This window comes from Podarcis erhardii, assembly GCF_964252035.2.
Source record: "Podarcis erhardii genome assembly, chromosome: Z".
Lineage (NCBI taxonomy): Eukaryota > Metazoa > Chordata > Lepidosauria > Squamata > Lacertidae > Podarcis > Podarcis erhardii.
In genome coordinates, this window is record NC_138504.1 from 1,396,302 (window position 1) to 1,422,027 (window position 25,726).

The 25,726-nt window shown below is 46.5% G+C and overlaps 1 protein-coding gene across 4 annotated transcripts in view; it reads left to right on the plus strand.

Annotated features, from left to right (window-relative positions):
* GPC3 (glypican 3) overlaps positions 1–25,726 on the plus strand; it is a 248,130-nt gene that overhangs the window by 181,295 nt on the left and 41,109 nt on the right. For all 4 annotated transcript variants that reach the window (XM_081846772.1, XM_081846773.1, XM_081846774.1 and 1 more), the window contains one exon: positions 1,801–1,921. In XM_081846772.1, coding sequence (XP_081702898.1) covers positions 1,801–1,921 — 121 coding nt within the window. The remainder of the gene's footprint in view (positions 1–1,800; positions 1,922–25,726) is intronic.

Here is a 25,726-nt window from a genome sequence, read left to right on the forward strand (position 1 = left end):
AGTCCCGTGTCACAGAGACTCCACAATTCACTGCAAACAGTAGCAGGCCTTAGGCTGGAATGATTTGTGCAGGTCTCACTGCTTCTGCTCTTAAGAATCTCTGACTAAGGACGAGGCCCAGCCTTCGGGAATACTATAAAGGAAGGTGATTCCAGCTAAGCTGGGAACAGCCCTGACTAGCCCCACAATTAACCAACAGGCGAAATGGGGAAAACCTTTTTGCGAAAGAAAGGGGGCTCTCTCCCTATTGGGAAAGGCAAGCCAAGGAGGATTACGCACAGGCAGTGCTCACAGATACAGGGAGAACCTTCCCACGGGGCAGGGCAAGGGGTGGGAAATCAAACAGGAAAAAAGGGTAATTAAATGAATTAAGGGGCTAGAGAGGATTAAAAAGAAGGGAGAAATAAAGAAATGTAGCCAGATAATGAGAAGATCGCTTCACTGTCCTCCAGACGGTCCGATCGCTCCAGGTGATCCAGTGCATGCAGCGAAAGCGAACACTCAATGCCGTGTGCTCAGTATATAAAACCCTTGGTCCATCCCACAAATTGGCAACATCAACATTTCCTCAGCCGCTCAAACAGCTATGGCCATCTATACGATCCCACCCAGCAACAGAGGGGTGGCCTGTCAGACCCCACCCCTCTATGAAGGAGAACACGCTTTGTCAGCTTTGCCAACTGTTTATGACCAGATAAGAAGCCCACCTGGTGCCAGCTATTTGTGAATGTGGGTGCTGCCCCCAGTCTTACACGATAAATGGAAGATCTGAAATACTATATATACATTTATGTGATGAAATAGCTTTAAAGTGATCCTTTGCAAATGACCAAAACACTTACATAAGGACATAAGAGAAGCCTGCTGCATCATGCCAAGGGCCCCCCTAGCCCACTACCCTGCTCTCATGGTGGACTCCCACAAGAGCACTCTCTTCACCTCCAGCAACTGATGTTCAGCAGCATTTCTGCCTCTGGCCATGGAGGCCAAGCATAGCCATCCTGGCTAGTAGCCATCAATAGGGTTCTCCATGAATGTGTCTCATCCTCTTTTCAAGCCATCCCAGATAGCGGCCATCACTGCCTTCTGAGGGAGCCCATGTTCCAGTTTAACTATGAGCTGTGTGAAGAAGGCCTTCTTTTTAACTGCCTTGAATCTTCCAACATGCAGTCCTCTTCATTGGAGAGAGAGAAACTTTTATCTCTCCACTTTCTCCATGCCATGCATAATGTTATGAAGCTCTTATTATGTCACCTCTTCCTTGCTTTTTCTCTAAACTGTGATGTCCCAGGTGCTGCAACGTTTCCTTGCTCCATCCTCTTGGTCATTCTGCTTTGCTTGTTCTGCTCACTTCCCCCCACCCACTTTTGCTGTTATTGTTTTTAATTTAATGAGGATCTTTGCTAAAATAGATGTTTTTCTGAGCTGATCTTGTCTTGCCTGCCTTTGCTGCTTCAAAAGCAACAGGAACAGAGCGCTTACAGATTACTCAAAGCATAAGACACCTGCACCAGGTCTCATGCACTGTGGCTGTTGCTCCACAAGATGGAACCAAGGGAATTGTTATCAAGACTTGGAAACGGCAGAGGGAACTTGGGTAACTCAGAAAATGAAGGTTCTCCCAACACCCCAACTTCACTGCTCAATTTCTGCCTCTTCAAGAAATTTTTGGAACATCTGCCTTAGACTCTTGGAGGGGGGGGAATACCACACTTTGTGCCTCCTTCTGGGACCCTCAGACAGCATCTTCTTATTTCTTGCACACCATTTGTGTTACTCATGCTTGTCATGCCCTTGCAGGTACACCCGCCAGGCAGTGAGGATTGGAGGAAAGACCCAGCTCAGCAACCATGAAGTCAAGGTGAAAGGACCTGAACCCGTCGTTAGCCAGATCATTGATAAGCTGAAACACATTAATCAGGTAAGCTCACGTACTCTCTCTTAGATGCTTCTGGCTGAATCATTGATGAACACTGAGTATTGTTCAGAATGACCCAGTTTTCCAACTTAGTAAATCTGCATTCAAAAACCCATGGAGAGACATTGTTCCCTCTTTAGAAATTACCCCATACTGGAAGCCAGAGCTGTGCATAGCTGAGGCCAGTGTTGGCTGTGGCTGTACCTGAATCTAGACCTGAAGAGTGTATTTTTCCAGGTCAGTTGCTGAGGCTAAAAGCTGTTCCTTGAGGAACTGTTCAGTACTTAAGATATTTTGAGTCAGGGGAGACCCTGTTGAGATACAGTGGTACCTCGGGTTAAATACTTAATTTGTTCTGGAGGTCCGTTCTTAACCTGAAACTGTTCTTAACCGGAAGCACCACTTTAGCTAATGGGGCCTCCTGTTGCCGCCACATGATTTCTGTTCTCATCCTGAAGCAAAGTTCCTAACCCGAGGTACTATTTCTGGGTTAGCGGAGTCTGTAACCTGAAGCGTATGTAACCTGAGGTACCACTGTATATGAATGTATGGAATAAGAGAGCTGGTTGTGTTGTTCCTAATAGGAATGTGTAATGCAACAGTGCCATTTGTTGCTGTAGAGGAAGGTAGCAATGTAAGCCCTAGGATTTTTAAGTCGTGTTCCTTTTAAGGTGTCTTCCCAATAGATTTCTTTCTTATTTCTTCCACATGATGTTAACATTTTTGTAGAAAGGCCAGCACTGCCTTGAGGACTCCTTCCTCAAGTCATATATGCTGATAATTTCATAGTGGGAAGGTAAAAACAGGGGTGGTGGGTGCAAAACAGAGGTTGGAAGAGAGAAGACAGAAAATTTTGGCATTTGGATCAGCCCTGGAACAAAGCACTCTTTCGGTGTAACAGTTATGCTTAAGGTCTTCCAAACAGTTATGCTTAAGGTCTCTGCCAAAGAAATGTCCCTACTCTCTATAGTATTAGACAATTAAGTTCCAGAGGCTACTTCCCTGCAAAAGGCAAAGCATTTGTTTCAAATGTGGACCCCATTCCCTAATTATCAGCCTTGAAAAAAGCAATTAAAACATCAGAGGGTAATCAAAGAGTGAGTGTGTATTTATTCAGTTCCTGAGCTTGAAGCTGGAGGTGGTAAAGGGGGGAGCAGAGAGGGAGGGAGGAAGTTATATTATATAAATATTTTTATTAGTTTTCCAACACAATTATACATTTTTCTCTATGTTTTAACAAATTAATCTTTTTTGACTTCCTTCTGCTTCTCTGGTAATCATCCATATTTACTCTTCGATACGCATTCCCTTCATTGTATTGTCATTTTTCTTCCCTCCCCTTTCTATTTCTTTTTGACAATACATCTCAAACTTTTACAGTGCTTCTTGAAACCCCACCTAGCGTTGTTTGCACATCACATACATTTTTCAGATAATCTACAAACTTTCCCCAATCTTCGATGAACTTTTGGTTTCGAACATATCTTATTTTCCCAGTCAATCTATCCAGTTCCGCATAGTCCCTTAATTTCAATCTCCATTCTTGTATCGTCGGTACTTCCTCGGGAGGGAGGAAGTTATAGTCAAATGATTATTGCTGTGATCAAATGCACAGTTTCCGTAATTTGTAATTCATAAGTCAACATAAGGCTGTGACTCTGGAAAAGAAATTGCATCGGGCAGGCCGGAGCATTAGCAGGTTGAAAGGCTTTTAGAAGGGAAATGGTTTCTCTTCCAGAGGTTACGGTGCAGCCGATGGTTGGAAATATTTCAGGCCCAACATATCTTGACAGATCTTTGGGATGCACGTGAACCAATTTATAACTTAGCTTGCAGAATCAGCCTTTCACTTAAGGAAGTGGGGGCGGGGCGGGGCGGAGAGATGGCTTGCTCTTCGGCCAGAAAGCCTAACAGTCTCCAATGTTCTTGAGGGATAAAGGAAACAAACAGAATGGGAACCCAAAACCTGCCAAGAAGTTTGTGCAAGTGCTGGGAAGCTGATAAGCTGCAAGTGTATCCTGGTTCAGTAGCACCTTCAAGACTAATTAATTTTATTAATGGAACATAAGCTGTCATGAGCTTATTGCCTACTTCTTCAGAAAACCGGAGGGAAAAATTTGTTAACAGCATGGCTTGGGGGGGCAGTTAAAGGATTCCTTCCTTGATTCTAAAGTACAGTGGTACCTCAGGTTACATACGCTTCAGGTTACAGACTCCACTAACCCAGAAATAGTATCTCAGGTTAAGAACTTCGCTTCAGGATGAGAACAGAAATCGTGCTCCGGTGGCGCGGCAGCAGCAGGAGGCCCCATTAGCTAAAGTGGTGCTTCAGGTTAAGAACAGTTTCAGGTTAAGAATAGACCTCCGGAACGAATTACGTAATTAACATGAGGTACCACTGTATTGCACACTCTGATACACAGCCTTTCTCAACCTGGGGCATGAGTTGTGCTGACTGGGGCTGATGGGAATTGTAGTCTAAAGCATCTGGAAGGCACCAGGTGGGCTGTGTAGTAGAGCTTGTCGGCAATAAGTGCTAGAAGGAAGGTGCGTTTCTCAGAACCTAGAAAGGGGATCTACAGCAAATCCACCCAGAGATATGTCAGTGAATTCCAGTCTAGTTTCTTCCTATCCTGTGCTAAGATTACTATAAAATGACATGAGGCAAATTTGTGGAGGGCTGGTCTGTCAGCAGCCATTAATGGTTAAAGACAAAACTCCATGCTGAGATGCAGATAACCTGTTGCCGAAGGTGGAAGAGCCGTTGCCTTTAAGCCCACCTGGTGGGCATCTCACTAGGGCATCTGACTGCCAGTTGTGGGGAAAATTGGATGCTGTAATGGTCCAGGTTCCAAGACCAATGACTATTTCTGTAGCAGGATCCCAAAAGGGTCCCTGCCATCAACAACCTAGAGCCACCCAGTCAGTAAGAAGGGGAAGAAGAGTTTGGATTTGATATCCCGCTTTATCACTACCCGAAGGAGTCTCAAAGCGGCTAACAATCTCCTTTCCCTTCCTCCCCCACAACAAACACTCTGTGAGGTGAGTGGGGCTGAGAGCCTTCAGAGAAGTGTGACTGGCCCAAGGTCACCCAGCAGCTGCAGGTGGAGGAGCAGGGATGCGAACCATGTTCACCAGATTACGAGTCTACCACTCTTAACCACTACACCACACTGGGGAGTATTTTAGCCACTGAGAAAGAGACTCCTCACCCTTTGCTCTAATTGGAACCCATCTGAGTGGAAGGAGGTGAGTCAGCCACAGAGGATGGGCTCCTAGGGTCACTCTGGAGAAAACGTCATGCAGGAAGAGCTCTGCGGTGTTGTTCTGTATGCTCAAAACCTAAGCATTTGGGAACACTAAAAGCAGAACGTGGGAGTCACTCCACAGTGGGAGTCACTCCAAAAAAGGTACTGGAGAACTCAAACTCATTGGCCCAGGCAATCCCTGGGGTGGGATTTCTCTGAGTCAGAGGAAGGCAGTGCTTCTCCTGTGCCTATGTGTAATCCCCCTACTGACTCGGGAGTTATTGCTCTCACCCCTGAAAATGGGGAAACCTGGTTCCAGGGTCATGGCAGGAACCTTTGCGGGGCAACCATATAGGAGATGTTGATATGCATCCATTTTACTCAGGGTGCCGGATCCTGCTTGAATTCAGGAACTCATTTTCATGATGGCATTATGCCTCATCTGACAAGGGGGAGGGAGAAGTTTTCTGAAAGTGCACCAATAATTATTTGGGCCTGTCGTTTCTGGATGGAATTATTATATTTTGTGTGGCAAATGTGAAATCCAAGGGCTGCTAGGATCCACCCAGCTGTTGCCATTATTTGCTACTAAAGCAAGAAAACTGAAGGGTTTTTTTTTTACCCATGATGAATGTACTGCAGGAATCTTTTGGCCTCTGTATTTTCTTTGGGGGGTGGTGGAATAAAAAATGCTGCAGAGTGTAATCTATCAGTCCACATGACTCACACCCTGTATTTAAAGACTAACAACATTTTTTTGTGACTCAGAAAAATTTTAAGGCTTTCTCGGGAGCCGTTCACCATAACGCAGGGCTCCTCCCAGACTTCCACTCCATATGGAAGGAGCAACTGGGACAGTTAAATCAGAATAAGTGTGACAGACTCTGACTGCTACATATCATTAAAAGTCTGAACATACAGTGCCTTTTTTAATTGCTAAAAAATCTTCCCATTCCCCTTGACATTTTCAGTAAGAATGTACACTTCATATCCTCTCCTCCCAAAATGCCTATAAAAGACCTGGATTCTATCTCCTCTCTTGGGAGGGTTCTGTTGAGACAGCACATACCAGGATTGTGGGAAATTCGGGAGAGATAAAAGAACGTTCTTCTTCATATAGCATGAAGTCAGACGATGGAATTCCCTCCTACTGAAGACAGTGATAGCCACTAACTTTGATGGCTTTAGAAGAGCATTGGACCAAATCATGGAGGAGGAGAGAGCTATCTGAGGCTACTAGCCAGAATGACTTATGCTCTGTCCAATAATGCTTCTGAATGCCAGTTTCTGGAAACCACAGGAAGGGAGAGTTGCTGCTCTTGTGCTCGGATCCCACGGGCATCTGGTTGGCCACTGTAAGAAAAGGATGTCAGACTAGATGTGACATACACAATATAAGAATGTAAGAAGTGCCCATTTCTGTGAGGACAGAAGAGCATGGCAATGCACCTGGGACACAGCCAAAAGCAGGTTTCTGGCTCCGTATGGACCACAGAGATAGTCAGGGTGGGCAACGCATGCGGAAAAGTCAGAAGCCAGGTCAATGGCTGCTGTGTCAGATTTGTAGATGGTGGAACTACAGTGTCTCCATGTGCATCGTTGCCTGTGGAAATTAGGCAGAATGGTTAGGGATGTATCAAGACTTTCCTCGTTGATTTTGCTGCAGCAAACAAACACAGCTAGTTCTTTGGGAATGTTCTAATCAGTATTTTTCCTTCCTTCACTGCATTTATATTCTGCCCTTTCCCCCTGAAAGAGCCCACGGTACCGAACACAGACACAATTTAAATACAAAAACAAAGCAAAAAACCATTACCTGTATAAAGCAACAAAGAAACAGTGGGGTCACTCAGAGGAGAAGATGGTGAAATGCAAACAGGGGACACAGAAAGGGCTGAACTCCTCAATGCCTTCTTTGCCTCAGTCTTCTCCGATAAAGAAAACAATGCCCGACCTGAAGAATTTGGAGCAAATGATTCAGCAGAGGAAACACAGCCCAGAATAACTATGGAGATAGTACAAGAATACTTGGCTAATTTAGATGTATTCAAGTCTCCAGGGCCAGATGAACTGCATCCAAGAGTATTAAAAGAACTGGCAGATGTGATCTCAGAACCACTGGCAGTCATCTTTGAGAATTCCTGGAGAACAGGCGAAGTCCCAGCAGACTGGAGGAGGGCAAATGTTGTCCCTATTTTCAAAAAGGGGAAAAGAGAGGACCCAAATAATTAGCGCCCAGTCAGTCTGACATCAATACCAGGGAAGATTCTGGAGCAGATCATTAAGCAAACAGTCTGTGAGCACCTAGAAAGGAATACTGTGATCACCAATAGTCAGCATGGATTTCTGAAAAATAAGTCATGTCAGACTAACCTGATCTCGTTTTTTGACAGAATAACAAGTCTGGTAGATGAAGGGAACGCAGTGGATGTAGCCTACCTTGATTTCAGCAAGGCATTTGACAAGGTGCCCCATGATATTCTTGTAAAGAAGCTGGTAAAATGCGGACTTGACTATGCTACCACTCAGTGGATTTGTAACTGGCTAACTGACCGAACCCAAAGGGTGCTCATCAATGGTTCCTCTTCATCCTGGAGAAGAGTGACTAGTGGGGTGCCACAGGGTTCTGTCTTGGGCACGGTCTTATTCAACATCTTTATCAACTTGGATGATGGACTCAAGGGCATCCTGATCAAATTTGCAGATGACACCAAACTGGGAGGGGTGGCTAACACCCCAGAGGACAGAATCACACTTCAAAACGACCTTGACAGATTAGAGAACTGGGCCAAAACAAACAAGATGAATTTTAACAGGGAGAAATGTAAAGTATTGCACTTGGGCAAAAAAAAAATGAGAGGCACAAATACAAGATGGGGGACACCTGGCTTGAGAGCAGTACATGTGAAAAGGATCTAGGAGTCTTGGTTGACCACAAACTTGACATGAGCCAACAGTGTGACGCGGCAGCTAAAAAAGCCAATGCAATTCTGGGCTGCATCAATAGGAGTATTGCATCTAGATCAAGGGAAGTAATAGTGCCACTGTATTCTGCTCTGGTCAGACCTCACCTGGAGTACCGTGTCCAGTTCTGGGCACCACAGTTCAAGAAGGACACTGACAAACTGGAACGTGTCCAGAGGAGGGCAACCAAAATGGTCAAAGGCCTGGAAACGATGGCCTTATGAAGAACGGCTAAGGGAGCTGGGCATGTTTAGCCTGGAGAAGAGGAGGTTAAGGGGTGATATGATAGCCATGTTCAAATATATAAAAGGATGTCACATAGAGGAGGGAGAAAGGTTGTTTTCTGCTGCTCCAGAGAAGCGGACACGGAGCAATGGATCCAAACTACAAGAAAAAAGATTCCACCTAAACATTAGGAAGAACTTCCTGACAGTGAGAGCTGTTCGACAGTGGAATTTGCTGCCAAGGAGTGTGGTGGAGTCTCCTTCTTTGGAGGTCTTTAAGCAGAGGCTTGACAACCATATGTCAGGAGTGCTCTGATGGTGTTTCCTGCTTGGCAGGGGGTTGGACTCGATGGCCCTTGTGGTCTCTTCCAACTCTATGATTCTATGATTCTATGATTCTATCTTGTGAGTCCAGAGGATCCACCAGTTACCTGCCAGTGCTACCTGCCCCCCCTTCTCCTTTTGTGCCTGAAGGGGCAGTGAAGCCTGAGTGCATATTCTGTGCAGGCTCCCAACCTCTGGTGTGGTCCTGCTCTTCTCTGAGGCACGTCTGGCATGTGATGCATCTCTTGATCTAGGCTTTGCAGGGAGGGAATTAATATTCAGAAGTGATGTTCTGATCACTCACTGTTGATATGTGTGTGTGTGTTCCTTTTTAACTGATGTTTCAGATTCTGTGCATGACAGTTTCATTGTGTACTAACACAGAGCCCTAAGGAGCTCATTAGCCAGACTGTGAGGTTTTGAGTCCCTGACACGAGTGTTGTCATGCACTCTGGAGAGGTGGCAGCTTTAACTATAAAAGGAGGAACGAGACCCCACTGATTTTGGTGTGGAGATTATTCGGAAGGAATGTGTTTCCCCACACATTCCTGCTCGGGTCTTAAGATCTTCATTGGAGGCCTTCTTCAGATTCCCCCACCTGATGATGGCTTCTTGGGAAGGCCTTTTTGGTGGTGGCACCCAGTTTGGGGAAAGCTTCACCCATAGAGACTTGCTCAGTGGCTGTCCAATGATCAGCAGAGATTAGGAAGTCATTAGTTTGCACCCGGCGTCCTATTGGGAAGACCCAGTTTTCTGAGTACATGTTCTGGAAGTTGGGCAATAGGGGCAGTACAGGATTCCGTTTGGTGTACCGACCTCCCCGCTGCACCAAGGATTCCCTGCCCGAGCTGCTTCAGGTCATGGCGGATGTTCTCCTGGAGACACCTAGCTTGGTCATCCTAGGGGATTTTAACATCCATGCCGACACGACCTTACAAGGGGCCGCTCGGGACTTCGTGGAAAGCATGGCCTCCATGGGGCTGTCCCTGAATAAGTCTGGCCCAACGCATAGCCGTGGACATGCCTTGGATCTGGTGTTCACCTCTATGGAAGTTATTTATGAAATTTCTATACCGCCATTCACCTGAGGATCACAGGGTGGTTTACAATAAGAAACACACACACAAAATAAACTATAGTAACAATAAACCTGACTTGTCTTCCTCAGAAGTGCAGTTTAATGCAAGCTGGGCTCCCGCTGCTCGGTCCCAGCTCCTACCAACCTTGCAGTTCGAAAGCACACCCAAAAGTGCAAGTAGGTAAATAGGTACTGCTCCGGCGGGAAGGTAAACGGCGTTTCTGTGCGCTGCTCTGGTTTACCAGAAGCGGCTTAGTCATGCTGGCCACATGATCCAGAAAAACTCTGCGGACAAACGAGATGAGCGCCACAACCCCAGAGTCGTCTGTGACTGGACTTAACTGTCAGGGATCCTTTACCTTTTTTATGGTTTCCCTGAAGCCCCCTGTCACCCCAGGGGACGACAAATTTGCATTTAATCAACACCTCAGCACCTCCCTTGGATTTCTTTCAAAGGGGATAATGGCTCTTTGGGTGAAGACGTGACATATGAGGCTATTTATCAGAGGGGCTACTCAACCTGAGAAAGCAGCCCACCTAGGAGAAGGAAAACCCTGTTCCTAAAACTTGGTTTTAACTTTTTATTAATACTTATATGGCTTTACTCACCCTCCACCCTTGGATACCAGTTTCTGGAAGCCACAGGCAGAGAAGGAGTTGTTGTTGGGCCCAGGTGCTGCTTGGGGCCTCTCACGGCAGCACCTGCTTGGCCAAAATGAGAACAGGTTGCTGGGCCAGGTGGGCCAGGGGCCTGATCCACCAGGCACATCTTTATTTTCTGGCAGATCAGACCAAAGACCATCAAGTGCAGAGTCTGGTGCTGAGTGGCCGGACAGATGCATATGGAAAGCTCTGAAGCAGGACATAAATGTATCATGCCTTCCTTCCATAGGCAGCATTCAGTAACTGGAATTCTGAGGTATTGCTGCCTCTGGAAATGGAGCGACTTCTGTGTTTCACCTCACCAGTTTCACCTGTGGATGTACAGGTGCGATAACAGAAAGGTGAGAAAGTGATGGTTCAGGGTTCTTGCTCTCTCCCTCACTACACCACAGCCTCCCTCTTCTCTGTTCTCTCCTTCAGCTCTGCATGGTCCAATTTTCCTTGCCATTTAAACTATTGTTTTAGCTGCAGACCCATTATCAACCCTTTCCAATCTCCACGCTTGATGATTGTCCAAGGGCTTATAGAAAAATATGCCAAGAATTTCAGCACAGCCCTTGGAACATTTTTTTATTAAATTCTTTTCAGTCATGCAGACTAAATTAAAGGAGAAATATGCACTCCAGGAAGAGTATAAATATTAATTCAGACTCTCCTTTTTTTGCCTTGGCAGACTCCTAAGGGAACCCTTTGCTTGAAATAAACCTTCTGCACTTATCTTAACGATTGAGGTCACAGTTTGCTGTTTTGTTTATGCTTAATTGGGGGGGGGTGTTGAGAAGCTTTAAAAAAATACCCTTAAAAGGGCAGGATAACTTTCATTATTCATTGACAGCTTCAGTTTGGAATAGTGGTAAGACTTGCTGTGTTTGCTGGTAATAAGGAGGGAGGCAGTCTGGGAAGTGCCTGCCCCCTGTTCTTGGGCTCCATGGTGAAAGAAAGGGGGGAGGGTAAAAATGGAAGAAAATAAAAGATTTTGACACAGGAGGTGTAGGGGTGGGTGAATGGTAGCTTGAGGAGCTATACACGCCCCCCCCATCCTTTGCTGACTCCATTGATACTGCCTGTCTGTCCCACACTCCTGTTATATATATATTGGGGTTGGCAAATGCAGGCACCCTGGTGTGTGTGATTAAATGAGAGCTAGTATGGGGTAGTGTTTAGAGTGTTGGACTCTTACCGGGGAGACTAGGGTTCAAATCCCCCACTGGGCCATGACCTTGGGACAGTCACTGCATCTCAGCCTAGCCTACCTCACAGGGTTGGTTGTGGTGATTAAATGAAGAAGGGGAGAACCATCTTGCATGCCACCTTGAGCTCCTTGGAGAAAAAGGTGGGATGTAAATGCAGTGAAAAATAAATTTGGCTCAGAAACTGCAACTTGCTGATCTGTAAGTAGACCTTTGTTTTGATATAACAAGGGCTAGATAAAGCAATCAGTGGTTTATGATCAGGATATGTTAAGAATTCCCCTCTACCTGTATATGGAATTACCCCATGCCTTAAGGTGGTCATTGGGGACCCGGCACTACATCTCTATGTACACAGCCTTTTTGGTGGTGGCGCTAAGGCTGCCCAGTGGCTTCCATGCAGAAACCAGTCATGCCCTTTCCCTTGCCTCATTTTGACAGGTGCCAAAGACTTGCTGATTCAAGCAGGCTTTATGCTATTTCTTACTGCTTCTGGGGGAAGGGTTGTCACTCATTGGTGGAGCACATGCTCTTTCATGAAGAAGGTCCCGTGTTCAGTCCCTGGTGACCTCTCCTTGTAGTGCTGGGAATGTCCCCTGGCTGAAACCCTGGAGAGCCACTGCTGCCAGTTAGTGTAGACAGTACTGAACGAGGTTAGTCAATATTTTGACTCTGCATAAGGCAGCTTCTGATCTTCTTAGTTTTTGTGCTGCTTTGTCATGGACCAGCTGGGCACAGAGGAATGGTGGAAGGCCCCAGCTGGGGAACCCCCAAAAGGAAGAAGGCTCAGAGCCAGAAGAGTGGTGGTGGGATGACAATGAGCAGTCAGGGGGAGAAGAGGGAGAAGCCTGGAAGAGGTCACAGGGTATAGTGAGCAGGGAGAGTCTGTGGCAGAGAGCAGTCAGAATCAGAGACAAAGCAGGAGAGGAGTTAGGCTGATGAAGAAGCATCGGTGTCTCCCCTTCCTGCTGTGAGAAGCTCCCCTGCCCTCCAGTCTACAAGGACCAGAAGAGGTATGAAGCGGCAGGAACAAAAACAGGCAAACTAACATAGTCTCAGATTACTTGAGAAGAACCCAGAGGAGGAGGAGACTGAGGCAGCTGCGGGAACCTTCAGTCTCAACAACGGGCAAGATCTACTGAGAAGAGTTGCTGTGCTCATTAGGTCTGACACACCTGAGCTGACCATGTTTCAGCAAATAAAGAGTTAATTGCTCTTACTTTATGTGATTTACTGCTGGCTATGGCCTGCATTGCATGTGTTCCCCCCCCCTTTGTTTTTTTAATTATAATTGAATCAATTAGCACAGTTTTTGCTGCTTTGGAAACTAATATTTTGGAGCATTGTGGGATCTTATTAATATTGTGTATTAAATGTGTATACTGCCCTTCATCTGAAGATCCCAGGGTGGTTCAGAACAGGAAAAAGCAAAATGAGAAAAATACAAAATAACCCCCTCCCACAAAAACATTTTAAAAGTCATAGAATGTCAGTCAGTCCCAAACTTGATTGAAGAGAAACATTTACCGAAAGGTGTTTAATGAAGGCACCAGAGGAGCCTCCCTTGGGAGAGCATTCCACAAATGAGGAGCCACCACAGGAAAGGCCCATTCTCCTGTTGCCACCCACCAGCCGTCTTGTGGAGAGGCAGGTCCTGGCTTTTAATTGTAAGTTTTGAAACTGTTTTAAACTGTATTGTAAACTGCCCTGAGACCATAAGGTCTCCAGCACATGCCCAGGATTGATTTGTTGATTTGGGGGGGGCGGAGAAAGTTCTGGTTAAACTCTTGCAGCTGGATAAATTATCATTAAGTTAAAACCTGCTTATTGTTACATGTTGCTCTCAGTGATTATCGGGTTGCATATTTTCCTGCCTCTTGCCACAAGATGAGAATCAGCCGTAATGTCAGGGTAGAAACTCAGCAAGAGCAGTTATTTAAAGGCAGAGAAAACCACCAAATGCAAATTTTTTTCCGGCGAGAGGGAGGGAAACAGTTGTAATTGTTACTTAATAGGAAATTGTCATGGCTTGTGGGTCTGACTCTTTCAGAAGCTGAAAGACTGAAACATTCAAGCCACTGTGCAGAAATAGAACACTTTATTAGAAAAGCATGTTGAATAACAGCCTTAAGCTATGTGCAAACGATAGGATCCCCCCTGTTAAGTTGTGGGCGAACATATCAGACGACACAGTGATTCTTCCAAATCAGCTCTTTATTTGTAAGCTGGAACAGAACTGGCTGAGGAGCTCAGTCAGCCTGCTTATATAGAGCTCCAGAACAATGTAACTGTTGCCATTTTCTAAAACTGAACGTCACTTTCAATCACTGAACGTCACTTTCAATCCTTCATTTGCATAACTATCTACAGTATTCCCCTGCTGGCCCAGGGTGAGAACTTCAGTACATAACACCCCTCCCCACCGAGATAAGGCGTTAGTTACAATCATAATGGTATATACAGCACTACATGTAATGGTTCAATTAGGCACAAAACCATATCGGTTACATTTCACATACTTAGACCAACAGTGATACATGTCCAACAACATAGTCCTTTAAATAAGTTGGGCACTTGGAAACTCTGCCAGACCGCTGGGGACTGGTAGCCAAGTCCGGGGGGACACCCAATTATTGCTGAGGCTGTGGTGCGACCCTAGGTGGCGTTGAAACCAAGTTCCCTGGATCCGCTGCTGTGGGTGGAGCCTCCGTAAGTGGAGTGGTCTGAGCCTGTGGTAAGTCTGGCAGACCCTCTGAAGTGGCTTGGTTCGGCTCCACGTTGGCAGTTTGCGAGAGAGGTGGAGCCTCACCATCTGTAAGTGTCTCTTCCGGAGCCACGAGCACAGTTGGGGGCACCACGGTAGTGTCCAAGTCCCAAACCCTGCGCCTAAGCTGGTCTATGTGCTGGCGCCACAAGCGTCTGTCTTCGAGTGCCACCTGGTACGAGCGAGGTCCAGTGACTCCCACTACTGTGGCTGGAGTCCAAGGAATGTCCCCCACATAGTTCTGGGCAAAGACCTGGTTTCCTGGAACAAATGACCGTGGCGCGTTGGCACAGCCTGGGGGTTCGGCCACGGCAAAGTCCGGGTGCAGCTGGTCGAGTGGGGACCTGAGGCGGCGGCCCATAAGCAGTTCAGCACGACTCCTCCCTGTGGCCGCATGAGGGATGATGTGTTGCACAAACAAGTATTCGGCGACCCGCTTGTGCCAATCTCCCCGGTCCAGGCTCGCCAGTGCCTCTTTTGCCGAGAGCACCATCCTCTCCGCTTGCCCGTTGCTGGATGGATGAAATAGTGCCGTTAGGGCATGGCGGATGCCCAGTCCAAAAAGGTACCGCTCAAAAGTGCCTGACGTGAACTGCGGTCCGTTGTCGGAGACAAGGACATCAGGACACCCATGCGTTGCAAAGAGGCCTTGCAGCACCTGGATGACAGCCTTGGTAGTGGTGGAGGGCATCAGGGCCACCTCCAGCCATTTGGAATAGGGGTCCACCACTACCATAAAGGTCCGGTCGCGAAAGGGGCCAGCCAGATCGATGTGCACCGTTGACCAGGGTGTCTTGGGCATCTCCCAGGTGTGTCCCTTAGCTGCTGGTGGTGCAGGCCTCGATTCTTGGCACGTTTGACAGGTGGACACCCAGGCAGTGATGGCATCGTCCATGTTAGGCCACCAGACGTAACACCGAGCCAACGCCTTCATTTTGACAATTCCCGGGTGGCCAACGTGCAGAGCCTCCAGGACACGTTGACGGAGTCTTTGGGGAATCACGATGTGGTCTCCCCACAGCAGACAGCCGCAATGAGCCAAGAGTTCATGTTGTCTGGTTGCGAAGGGCTGGAACTCTGATGCAAAAGGCCCTTGTGGCCACCCCCACCACACCCAGTTGAGCACATGGCTGATGGTGCGATCCTGGGCAGATGCGGAGGCCACAGTGGCAGCCAATACAGGCGCTGCTGGAAGATCCTCAATCAGGAGGAGCGATGAAGCAGGAGCCGGGTCTTCCACAAACACTGGAAGAGGGCAACGGCTGAGGGCGTCGGCATGGCCCATCGATTTCCCCAGGCGATGGACGAGCCAGTAGTGGTAGACAGCCAGAAAACAGTCCATCGCAGCATGCGCAGTGAGAGGACCGGTGGAGTTGGACGATCACCGGCGAGGAGGCCCAGGAGCGGCTTGTGGTCGATGATGAGGTCAAAAGTCCTGCCCTAGAGGTATTCATGGAACCTCTTCACTCCAGCCACAAGTGCCACTGCCTCCTTGTCGAGCTGGCTGTAATTCCGTTCCGTCGGAGATAGCCTCCTGGAAAAGTAGGCAAGTGGTGCTTCTCTTCTGTCTGGAAAACGGTGACTAAGGACAGCGCCGATGCCAAAAGGTGAGGCGTCAGAGGCAAGGACCAGCGGCCTGGCTTCACTGTACTATACCAGCACACTGTCCGATGAAAGGAGAGCCTTGACGACATTGAAGGCGGCCTCTCCCGATGACCCCAGGACCAAGGCGTCTTTGTGCTGAGGAGTCGGTGAAGAGGCTCAGCCACCATGGCTTTGTGGGGCAGGAACGTGTTATAAAAGTTCAGCAGCCCCGGGAACGCCTGCAACTCTGTCTTGTTCTTTGGGATGGGGGCCTGCTGGATAGCGCGGATCTTGGATGTGGTTGGGTGAAGGCCGGAGGCATCGATAAGATAGCCCAGGAACTCCACCTGTGGAACAGTGATCTGGCACTTCTCCATCTTTACCTTGAGTCCGGCCTCCTGGAACCTGGTCAGCATGGCACGGAGGCGCTCGAACAGCTGCTGGTGTGAGTCTGTGGACAACAAGACGTCATCAAAATATGGTACCACACCCGGAAGCCCTTGCAGGAGAGGCTCCATAAGGCTTTGGAAGATGCCAGGAGCCACACTCACCCCGAACTGCAACCGGCGGCAACGGAATGCCCCTGGGTGACGTGGGTGACGATCGTCTGGGCTTCAGCAGTGGCATCATCGGCGGGCAGTTGTTGATAGGCTTGGGCAAGGTCCAGCTTAGCGAAGACCTTACCCTCACCCAGGGAATGCAGCAGGTGTTGGACAACAGGAACTGGGTAAGCGTGCTGCTGAAGTGCCTTGTTGATTGTGCACTTGTAGTTGGCGCAGATTCTCACCGACCCGTCTGGCTTGACAGGCGTGACAATGGGGGTTTCCCACTTGACATGGTCAACCGGCTCCAAAACTCCTTGGGCGATCAGCTTGTCCAGTTGTTCGTCCACCTTAGCCTTGAGAACAAAGGGAACCCGGCGTGGCTTTAGCTTGATGGGAACGACTTGTGGATCAAGGCTAAAGGAGATGGACATACCTGTATATAGCCCCAAAGTGCCGTCAAAAACCTCGGCAAAGTCTTTGACCAGACTCTCAGTCTCTGCGTTAGAGATGCAGTTGATGCCGGTGACTTCCAGGCCGAGGGCATCAAACCAGTCTAGCCCTAGGAGGCTTGGCTGCTGACCTTTGACCACCACCAGTCGGAGCAGGCCCGAAAAATCCTTGAAGGTGATCCGGAATCGGCCGACGCCTACCACGGGAATGTCGTTTCCCTGGTAGTCTCTCAGGTGTACGCAGTGAGAGTCGAGTTGCCTTTTGGACACTCTGGGTACCAGTCTTTTGATGGTGCTCCAAGACACGATGGACAGGGCAGACCCGGTGTCGATCTCCATGTCACATGGAGCTCCTTCAATGAGCACCGTGACGTTCAGCTTGTGTCGCATAGGCGAGTCAGTTTGGCCAATCGTGGTTCCAGACAGGCAGCGGCAGTTGGTGAGAGCGAAACAGCTTTCCTTGGCAGACTGGAGTGAAGACCTGGACTTGAGAGTCGGTGAAGGGGGGGTGTCAGATAGAGCCGATCGGCAGACCTTAGCGATGTGGCCCCTTCTGGAACACGTCCGACAGATGGCGTCTCTGAATCGACACTTGGCATGGGAATGGTTGCCTCCACAGCTGGCACATTCCGGTTGGCCCTTGGACTTCTGTTGGAACTTCCTGCGCTCCTGCTTTGTCTGGTGCACGTCATCGTCTTCACTGGAGGATGCCTCATCACTGCTGGCCTCTTCGTGATGCACTGGAACTGGCTTCCTAGCAAGACGCGGGCTGCTGGCCTTGCGGATCTCCTGAGCGAAGTGTTCAGCAGCTTCCGAGGCCACGATCTCCTCAATGGCTTTCTGCAGCGTGAGGTCTGGCTTGGCGAGGAGATGCCATTGCAGATGGATGTCCCGGTCCCCGCAGACGATTTGATCCATTAGGGCATCGTCTAAGTCTTGGAACTCGCAGTGCATTGCAGCCTGTCGGAGGGCGGTGGTGTAGTTGTTGATTGACTCCCCCTCTGCCTGGTTCCAGTGGGAAAACGCATGGCGGGCAGCAATCTTGGATGGCTTTGGCGCATAGTGGTTGAGGAGCTTCTCTTGGATCGTGTCCCATGGTGTTGCCTGGACTGCTTCAGGTGCAAGCAATGCTCGGGCCGTCTCAAACACCTCAGGCCCACAGAGGCTGAGGAATAGGCCCCGCTTCTGTTCCTTTGATACTGCTGTCAGCTTGTTGGCTTAGAGGTAGCAATCGAACCGAGCAAGGGAGGAGTCCCATGATTCAGAGGCTGGCGCAAACGGCGGTAGAGGCACAAGTGAAGCCATGATTCCGATGCCGGCGTGAAGGGCGATGGATGGAACACAGTGCTCTAGCCAGAACAGTCAGCTCTGAATTGGTTCTGTTCAGTGATTTCGCTCAGTGATTTCGCTCAGTGATACAGCTCAGTTCAGAGGATGGCCGCATCTGAATCATAGAATCATAGAATCATAGAGTTGGAAGAGACTACAAGGGCCATCGAGTCCAATCCCCTGCCAAGCAGGAAACACCACCAGAGCACTCCTGACATATGGTTGTCAAGCCTCTGCTTAAAGACCTCCAAAGAAGGAGACTCCACCACACTCCTTGGCAGCAAATTCCACTGTCAAACAGCTCTTACTGTCAGGAACTTCTTCCTAATGTTTAGGTGGAATCTTCTTTCTTGTAGTTTGGATCCATTGCTCCGTGTCCGCTTCTCTGGAGCAACAGAAAACAACCTTTCTCCCTCCTCTATGTGACATCCTTTTATATATTTGAACATGGCTATCATATCACCCCTTAACCTCCTCTTCTCCAGGCTAAACATGCCCAGCTCCGTTAGCCGTTCCTCATAAGGCATCGTTTCCAGGCCTTTGACCATTTTGGTTGCCCTCCTCTGGACACGTTCCAGTTTGTCAGTGTCCTTCTTGTACTGTGGTGCCCAGAACTGGGCACAGTACTCCAGGTGAGGTCTGACCAGAGCAGAATACAGTGGCACTATTACTTCCCTTGATCTAGATGCAATACTCCTATTGATGCAGCCCAGAATTGCATTGGCTTTTTTAGCTGCCGCGTCACACTATTGGCTCATGTCAAGTTTGTGGTCAACCAAGACTCCTAGATCCTTTTCACATGTACTGCTCTCAAGCCAGGTGTCCCCCATTTGCCCAAGTGCAATACTTTACATTTCTCCCTGTTAAAATTCACCTTGTTTGTTTTGGCCCAGTTCTCTAATCTGTCAAGGTCATTTTGAAGTGTGATCCTGTCCTCTGGGGTGTTAGCCACCCCTCCCAGTTTGGTGTCATCTGCAAATTTGATCAGGATGCCCTTGAGTCCATCATCCAAGTCGTTGATAAAGATGTTGAATAAGACCGGGCCCAAGACAGAACCCTGTGGCACCCCACTAGTCACTCTTCTGGCTGTGCTCTGATGTCCATCGATCCCATCCTCGTTGCCAGTGTTAAGTTGTGGGCGAACATATCAGACGACACAGCAATTCTTCCAAAGCAGCTCTTTATTTGTAAGCTGGAACAGAACTAACTGAGGAGCTCGGTCAGCCTGCTTATATAGAGCTCCAGAACAATTCCTTCCAGTAGCACCTTAAAGACCAACTAAGTTAGTTCTAGGTATGAGCTTTCGTGTGCATGCACACTTCTTCAGATACACACGAAAGCTCATACCTAGAACTAACTTAGTTGGTCTTTAAGGTGCTACTGGAAGGATTTTTTTTATTTTGTTTTGACTATGGCAGACCAACACGGCTACCCATCTGTAACTGGAACTCCAGAACAATGTAACTGTTACCATTTTCTAAAACTATCCAATCACTGTACGTCACTTTCAATCCTTCATTTGCATACAAACTATCCAATCACTGAACGTCACTTTCGATCCTTCATTTTCATAACTATCTACAGTATTCCCCTACTGGCCCAGGGCGGGAACTTCAGTGCATAACACCCCCTCCCCCCCGAGATTTGAAGGCAGTGTAATGGAGCCATCATTGCCTTGAGTCTACTTTATATTGTTACTGTTGTGTTATCCTTGTATGGTCTCAGCAGTTTATGATTTTTTTTTCCTGTTGCTGCAGAAGCCTCAAAGCCTGATTGGCTGGAGATGGTGGCAGGACAGTCACAAATATAGCAGCTACACTCTATGTACAGGTGTGCAGCTGTTGTTTTGCTAACATGCAAAGCATCCCTTACCTGTTGCAGGGAGTGCTTGGGTAATTAGGTAATACTGAAGGACAGAGGTGGATTTGGGGCCCTCAAATTTCAGCTGTACCCTGTGCAACATGGGCGTAGCCAAGGCGGGGCAGAGGGGCAGTTGCCCCCCCCCCCCGATCAAGCAAAACAATAGTAATGATGATGATAATAATAATAATAATAATAATAATAATAATAATAATAATAATAATTTATTTATACCCTGCCCATCTGGCTGGGCTTCCCCAGCCACTCTGGGCGGCTTCCAACCAAATATTAAAATACAGTAATGCATCAAACATTAAAAGCTTCCCTAAACAGGGCTGCCTTCAGATGCCTTAATTAACTGACCAATCATGTCGGTCCTGCCCCACCCAGAAGTCCTGCCCCCCGCAACAAAAAAACCTGGCCACTCCCATCCTGTGCAACACTAAAATTCACTTCCCCCGCCTCCTGTGCTCCATTATACAGCGTTATTCTGGTACTCCCCCTGCAGTGGGACTCCCAGTGCGGCTGCACCCTCCTCTAAAACTGTTGCAGATACGGATCTTGTGCGTCTGAAGCAACAGGAAGCATAATAACTGACTCCTTTTGGAATAAATCATTGTCCAGACCCATAAAAGTATTATTCAAACTTTTACTGGCAGAACTCTTTAAAATAATACAAGCCAGTTACAAGCCAGTCACATACCCTCCAACATTTCTCTGATGAAAATAGGGATGTCAATAATAATAATAATAATAATAATAATAATAATAATAATATTTATACCCCACCACTCTGGGCAGATTCCAACATATATAAAAACATAAAATATTTAAAAACTTCCTGATATAGGAATGCCTTCAGATGTCTTCTAAAGGTCGTATAGTTAATTATCTGCTTGGCTCGGGGGGTCGCATAACTGAGCCACAGCCTCCAACATTTCTCTGATTAAAATAGGGATGTCCTAAGGAAAAGGGGCGCGGGTGGCACTGTGGGTTAAACCATAGAGCCTAGGACTTGCTGATCAGAAGGTCGGTGGTTTGAATCCCGGTGACAGGGTGAGATCCTGTTGCTCGGTCCCAGTGTGGTGTAGTGGTTAAGAGCGGTAGTCTCATAATCTGGTGAACTGGATTCGCTACCCTGCTCTTCCACCTGCAGCTGCTGGGTGACCTTGGGCCAGTCACGCTTCTCTGAAGTCTCTCTGCCCCACTCACCTCACAGAGTGTTTGTTGTGGGGGAGGAAGGGAAAGGAGAATGTGAGCCGCTTTGAGACTCCTTAAAGGGAGTGAAAGGCAGAATATCAAATCCAAACTACTACTACTACTACTACTACTACTCTTCTTCTTCTTCTTCTTCTTCTTCTTCTTCTTCTTCTTCTTCTTCTTCTTCCTGTCAACCTTGCAGTTCAACAGCATGTCAAAGTGCAAATAGATAAATAGGTAAGGAAGGTAAATAGCGTTTCCGTGCGCTGCTCTGGTTTGCCATGCTGGCCACATGATCTGGAAGCTGTACGCCGGCTCCCTTGGCCAGTAAAGCGAGATGAGCGCTGCAACCCCAGAGTCGTCCATGACTGGACTTTTCCTTTACCCAAGGAAAAGTAGAAAATTCGGGTTCACATCTGAAACCAAGATGGCTTCTGTAAATCCTGAACTGTCCCTGGAAAATAGGGACACTTGGGGAGGTCGGCAGTCGTGGGGCTGTTTCATTTCCTGATGCTTTGACATCAGATCTCTGACATGGGTGGTTCAGGATCTGCATAGGGCTGCTGTTTCCTGTGATTACATAGCCATCCATTCCTTGTCAATCAGCGAGTGTATATGAAGAACCCCGTGTTTGCAAAGGCTTCCTAGGAGCCCTACGAAACTCTACGGATCCTGGAAAAGTTTCTGTGACTTTCTTGCCAGTCTGGGAACAAAGGGTGAGGCAGAAAACCTTGAATTATCTGGCGGTGGTTTCAATGGGGAGAGGGTTTAAATATTTATTGTGTAGTTTGAATGAACCCATTACTTGCTGTGATTTTTTAAAAAGCAACTTTTAAAAAGATGTTCTCTTATAAATATTTAGAAAAGGAACTTATAGCAGCAGAGAGAATCCAAAATGAACCAAATGACTCTTAATGAAAGTTTGCTCCTCTAAGACAAACAAGAGGGAAAGTTTTTATATTACTGCGGACATATGAAGTCAGATGCCACAAGTATAACTCCACAGCCGTGCAAACTGCAGACTCCACAAAATTTTTCAAAACCTGGCTCGACATATTCCAAGTATTTCAAAAACACTCAAAGAAGCAGCCTTTTGCTATGGAATGAAGCTGGCTAAATCCTTGCATAGTCCACAATAACTCCCCATTTTAGACTATATTCTTAAAATATTGACTCTGGTATTTGAGCCACTCTTTATAGAAGAAAAAGAAGAGTAGTAAATTCCAGAGCTATGAGCACCACAGTGGAAGTAACAGATACTTCTCAGCCTGCATGAACCTTCATTTGAACAATTCAAGAATGTCACTGGTTATTTTTTATATATATAAATATTTTTTATTAGATTTTCCAAAAGAAAAAACATTTTTACAAAATTATACATCCATTTTTAACTTAAACCCTTTTTTCCAGAACTTCCCTCAGCTTGTCTGATAATTTCCGTTTATTTTTTTATCCTCTTCTCATATTTCCCAATATTATATTGCACTCAAATACTCTTAATCACATCATATTTTTTAAACAATATTTCTAACAGTAATTTCACAGAGCTTCTTGAAAGCCAACGAACATTATTTGCTCATCACAGAAATTTTTGATATACTCTGTAAATTTCTTCCAGTCCTTGGAGAATCTCTGGTCACGTTGGTTCCTAATTCTCCCCGTCAATCTGTCCATTTCTGCATCCTCCATTCTTCTTTCAGGGGCATCTCCTCCTGTTTCCATTTCTGTGCCAGCAAAATTCTGGCAACTGTTACTGCATACAAAACTAATTTCACATCTTTTTTACTCATTTCATTATCCAGTATTCCCAACAAGAGAGCTTCTGGTTTTTTAACAAAAGTATATTTCAACATTTTCTTTAACTTGTTATAGATCATCTCCCAGAAGCTTTTTACCTTCTTACATTCCCACCACATATGGTAAAATGTTCCTTCTGTCTCCTTACACTTCCAACATTTATTACACACTTTATACATTTTACCCAGTTTTACTGGTGTTATATACCATCTATATAACATCTTCATAACATTTTCCTTAATCGTTGTACAAGCTGTAAACTTTAACCCATCCTTCCATAATTTAGTCCATTTCTCAAATTCAATATTATATCAGAAATCTCTAGCCCAACTAATCATTACAGATTTTACCTCTTCGTCCACAGTATTCCATTCCAACAATATTTTATACATTTTAGATAAAATGTTCACTTCATTGTTTAAGATTTCTTGTTGAAATCTAGATTCTTTTTCAGAATATCCCCTCTCTAAAAACTCTTTTTTAAACATTTCATTTAACTGAAAATAATACAGCCTAGAATGTCACTGGTCAGGAGGCACTGGTTCAGTTATTTTGAAAACTGCTGCAATCTTTGGCAGTTGGCACCCCTAATTAAGGACTCGAGAGTCGCAGTTCAGAGCCAGGGCAAGCACCCGCCCGTTGCCCAGTTGTTTCAGTGCTGGGAAAGGCCTTAGCTCAGTGGCAGAGGTCATGCTTCGCTTGCAGAAGATCCCAAATTCAACCTCTGGCATCTTCCTTGAAGTAAAATCTCGGTAGACTGAGACATCGCAGTAGTCCAGGGCTAGATGGACATAGAATCTGATGGGATAGAAGGCAGGCTGCTCCACAGAGGGAGTGGGCAGGAATCCAGTTCAGTTCACATTTAAAGGCAAACCTACTTAATTTGTGCTTTTTTATTATTATTAAAGTTTTCTTGGTTTACAAAGGTATGCGCAATGTCTCTTTTTTCAAGTTACGTTTTCCATAGGTCAGTTTCATTTGTTGAGACATTAGGAAGAAAGGGGGGGGGAGAGGTGGGGGGGGAAGGCGAGGGGTTGGGGTGGGGTCGGGAAGTGATGTTTCTATTTTGCTTAATGTATGTGTGGGGGTTTGTGTCAGCACTGTTTGTGCGGGTTCTCTTTGCTATTCGCTTGTGTTCCTTTGGCGGTGAGAGAAATTGGGTTTGGCCTAGGGTGCGGTTGCTTGTTTGGGGTTGGCTATGGTGATCTTTGTTTTCATGTGTGAGTGGAGTGGGTGGGTGGGTGTTTTTGAATCAGGTTAGCCATGTTGATTTGTATGCTGTTGGTGGATTCTTGTCATTGTCTTGTTGGGCTGTGTACGTGATAAAGGGGAGCCATACCGGGGTAAAGGCGTCTTCTTCTGTTTGTCCCCGTGTCAGTTTCAGTTTATTGGTTAATTTTTCTAGTAGGGCTGTTTCCCATGCTACTTGGTACCATTGGTCCATGCTTACTCCTGACAGGCCTCTCCAGTGTCTGGCTATGATGCTTCTGGTTGCTGAAAGTAGGTGGGCGATGAGTTCATTGTGATGTGAGTGGGCATTATTGTCTTGGAAGATGTTTAGTAGGACCAGTTCTGGGGTGAAGTCTAATACTTGCTTAGTTATTTTACATATTTCTTGAATGGCTGTTGTCCAAAATAATTTGTGCTTTTTGAAACAATGTGCACATTGCAATGTAGTCACCCTTTGAAATCCATTCACACTTTTCTGAGATTTCCCACAACAAAAATGCAGATGCTAGGATAAAGTGTGCATAAAAATTAATGTGTTTGTGAAAATAGCATACTTGACACTGACTTGCAAGGGAAGCATTTAAGAAATGGCACCCCCCCTCCAGTCCCCTGAATTGGTTCAGCCTGCTCTAACAACTAAGCTGCACATTTGGTGAAATTTCCTTGAGCTTTTGGCTATTAATCTGGAGATCTAATCAAGGCCAAATTCTGGTGAATGCAATAATGCCCACTTGATCCTTCAGTTAAGGTTTGGTGTTGCTCAGCAGCAGCAAAAGGGAACAGGGGGTGAAGTTTGACCAGTAAAACCACAGACTCAAGATTGTACCTGAAACAAACCACCCAGCTTAATAGTCTCCAAACTTTTATTAATGATGAGGATGATACTACATTTAATTTGTTGATTGCCTTCTAAACCACCATCTCAAAGCAATTTATACATAAAAAGAGGGGGAAAAGACAATCATCAAATACTTTTAAGACAAGACTAAAACCCTGACAAGTGGGCCCTTGTGTCAAAGACCCATTCATCCAGCAAGGAAAGTCTGTTGAACAAAAATGTCTCCAGCTGTTTTTGAAAAGTACATGTAGTAGGTACTTGTCATATCTAGACAAGGATGCTATTCCAGAGAACTGGGGAAGCCACAATAAAAGCCCTGCTCCGAGTAACAGCAGATCTTTGGAACTTGTAGGAGAAACTCTCCCACAGACCACAGGGAACTCCTGGGGGTGTAAGGGATACATGGTGTTACGAGGGATACAGGACTTACAGAGAATACAACAATATAAAAGTTACATAAGAATCAAAGGCAATAGATGTGATGAATCTCCTGGCATTTTAAGCCCCTCTGATCCTTTCCC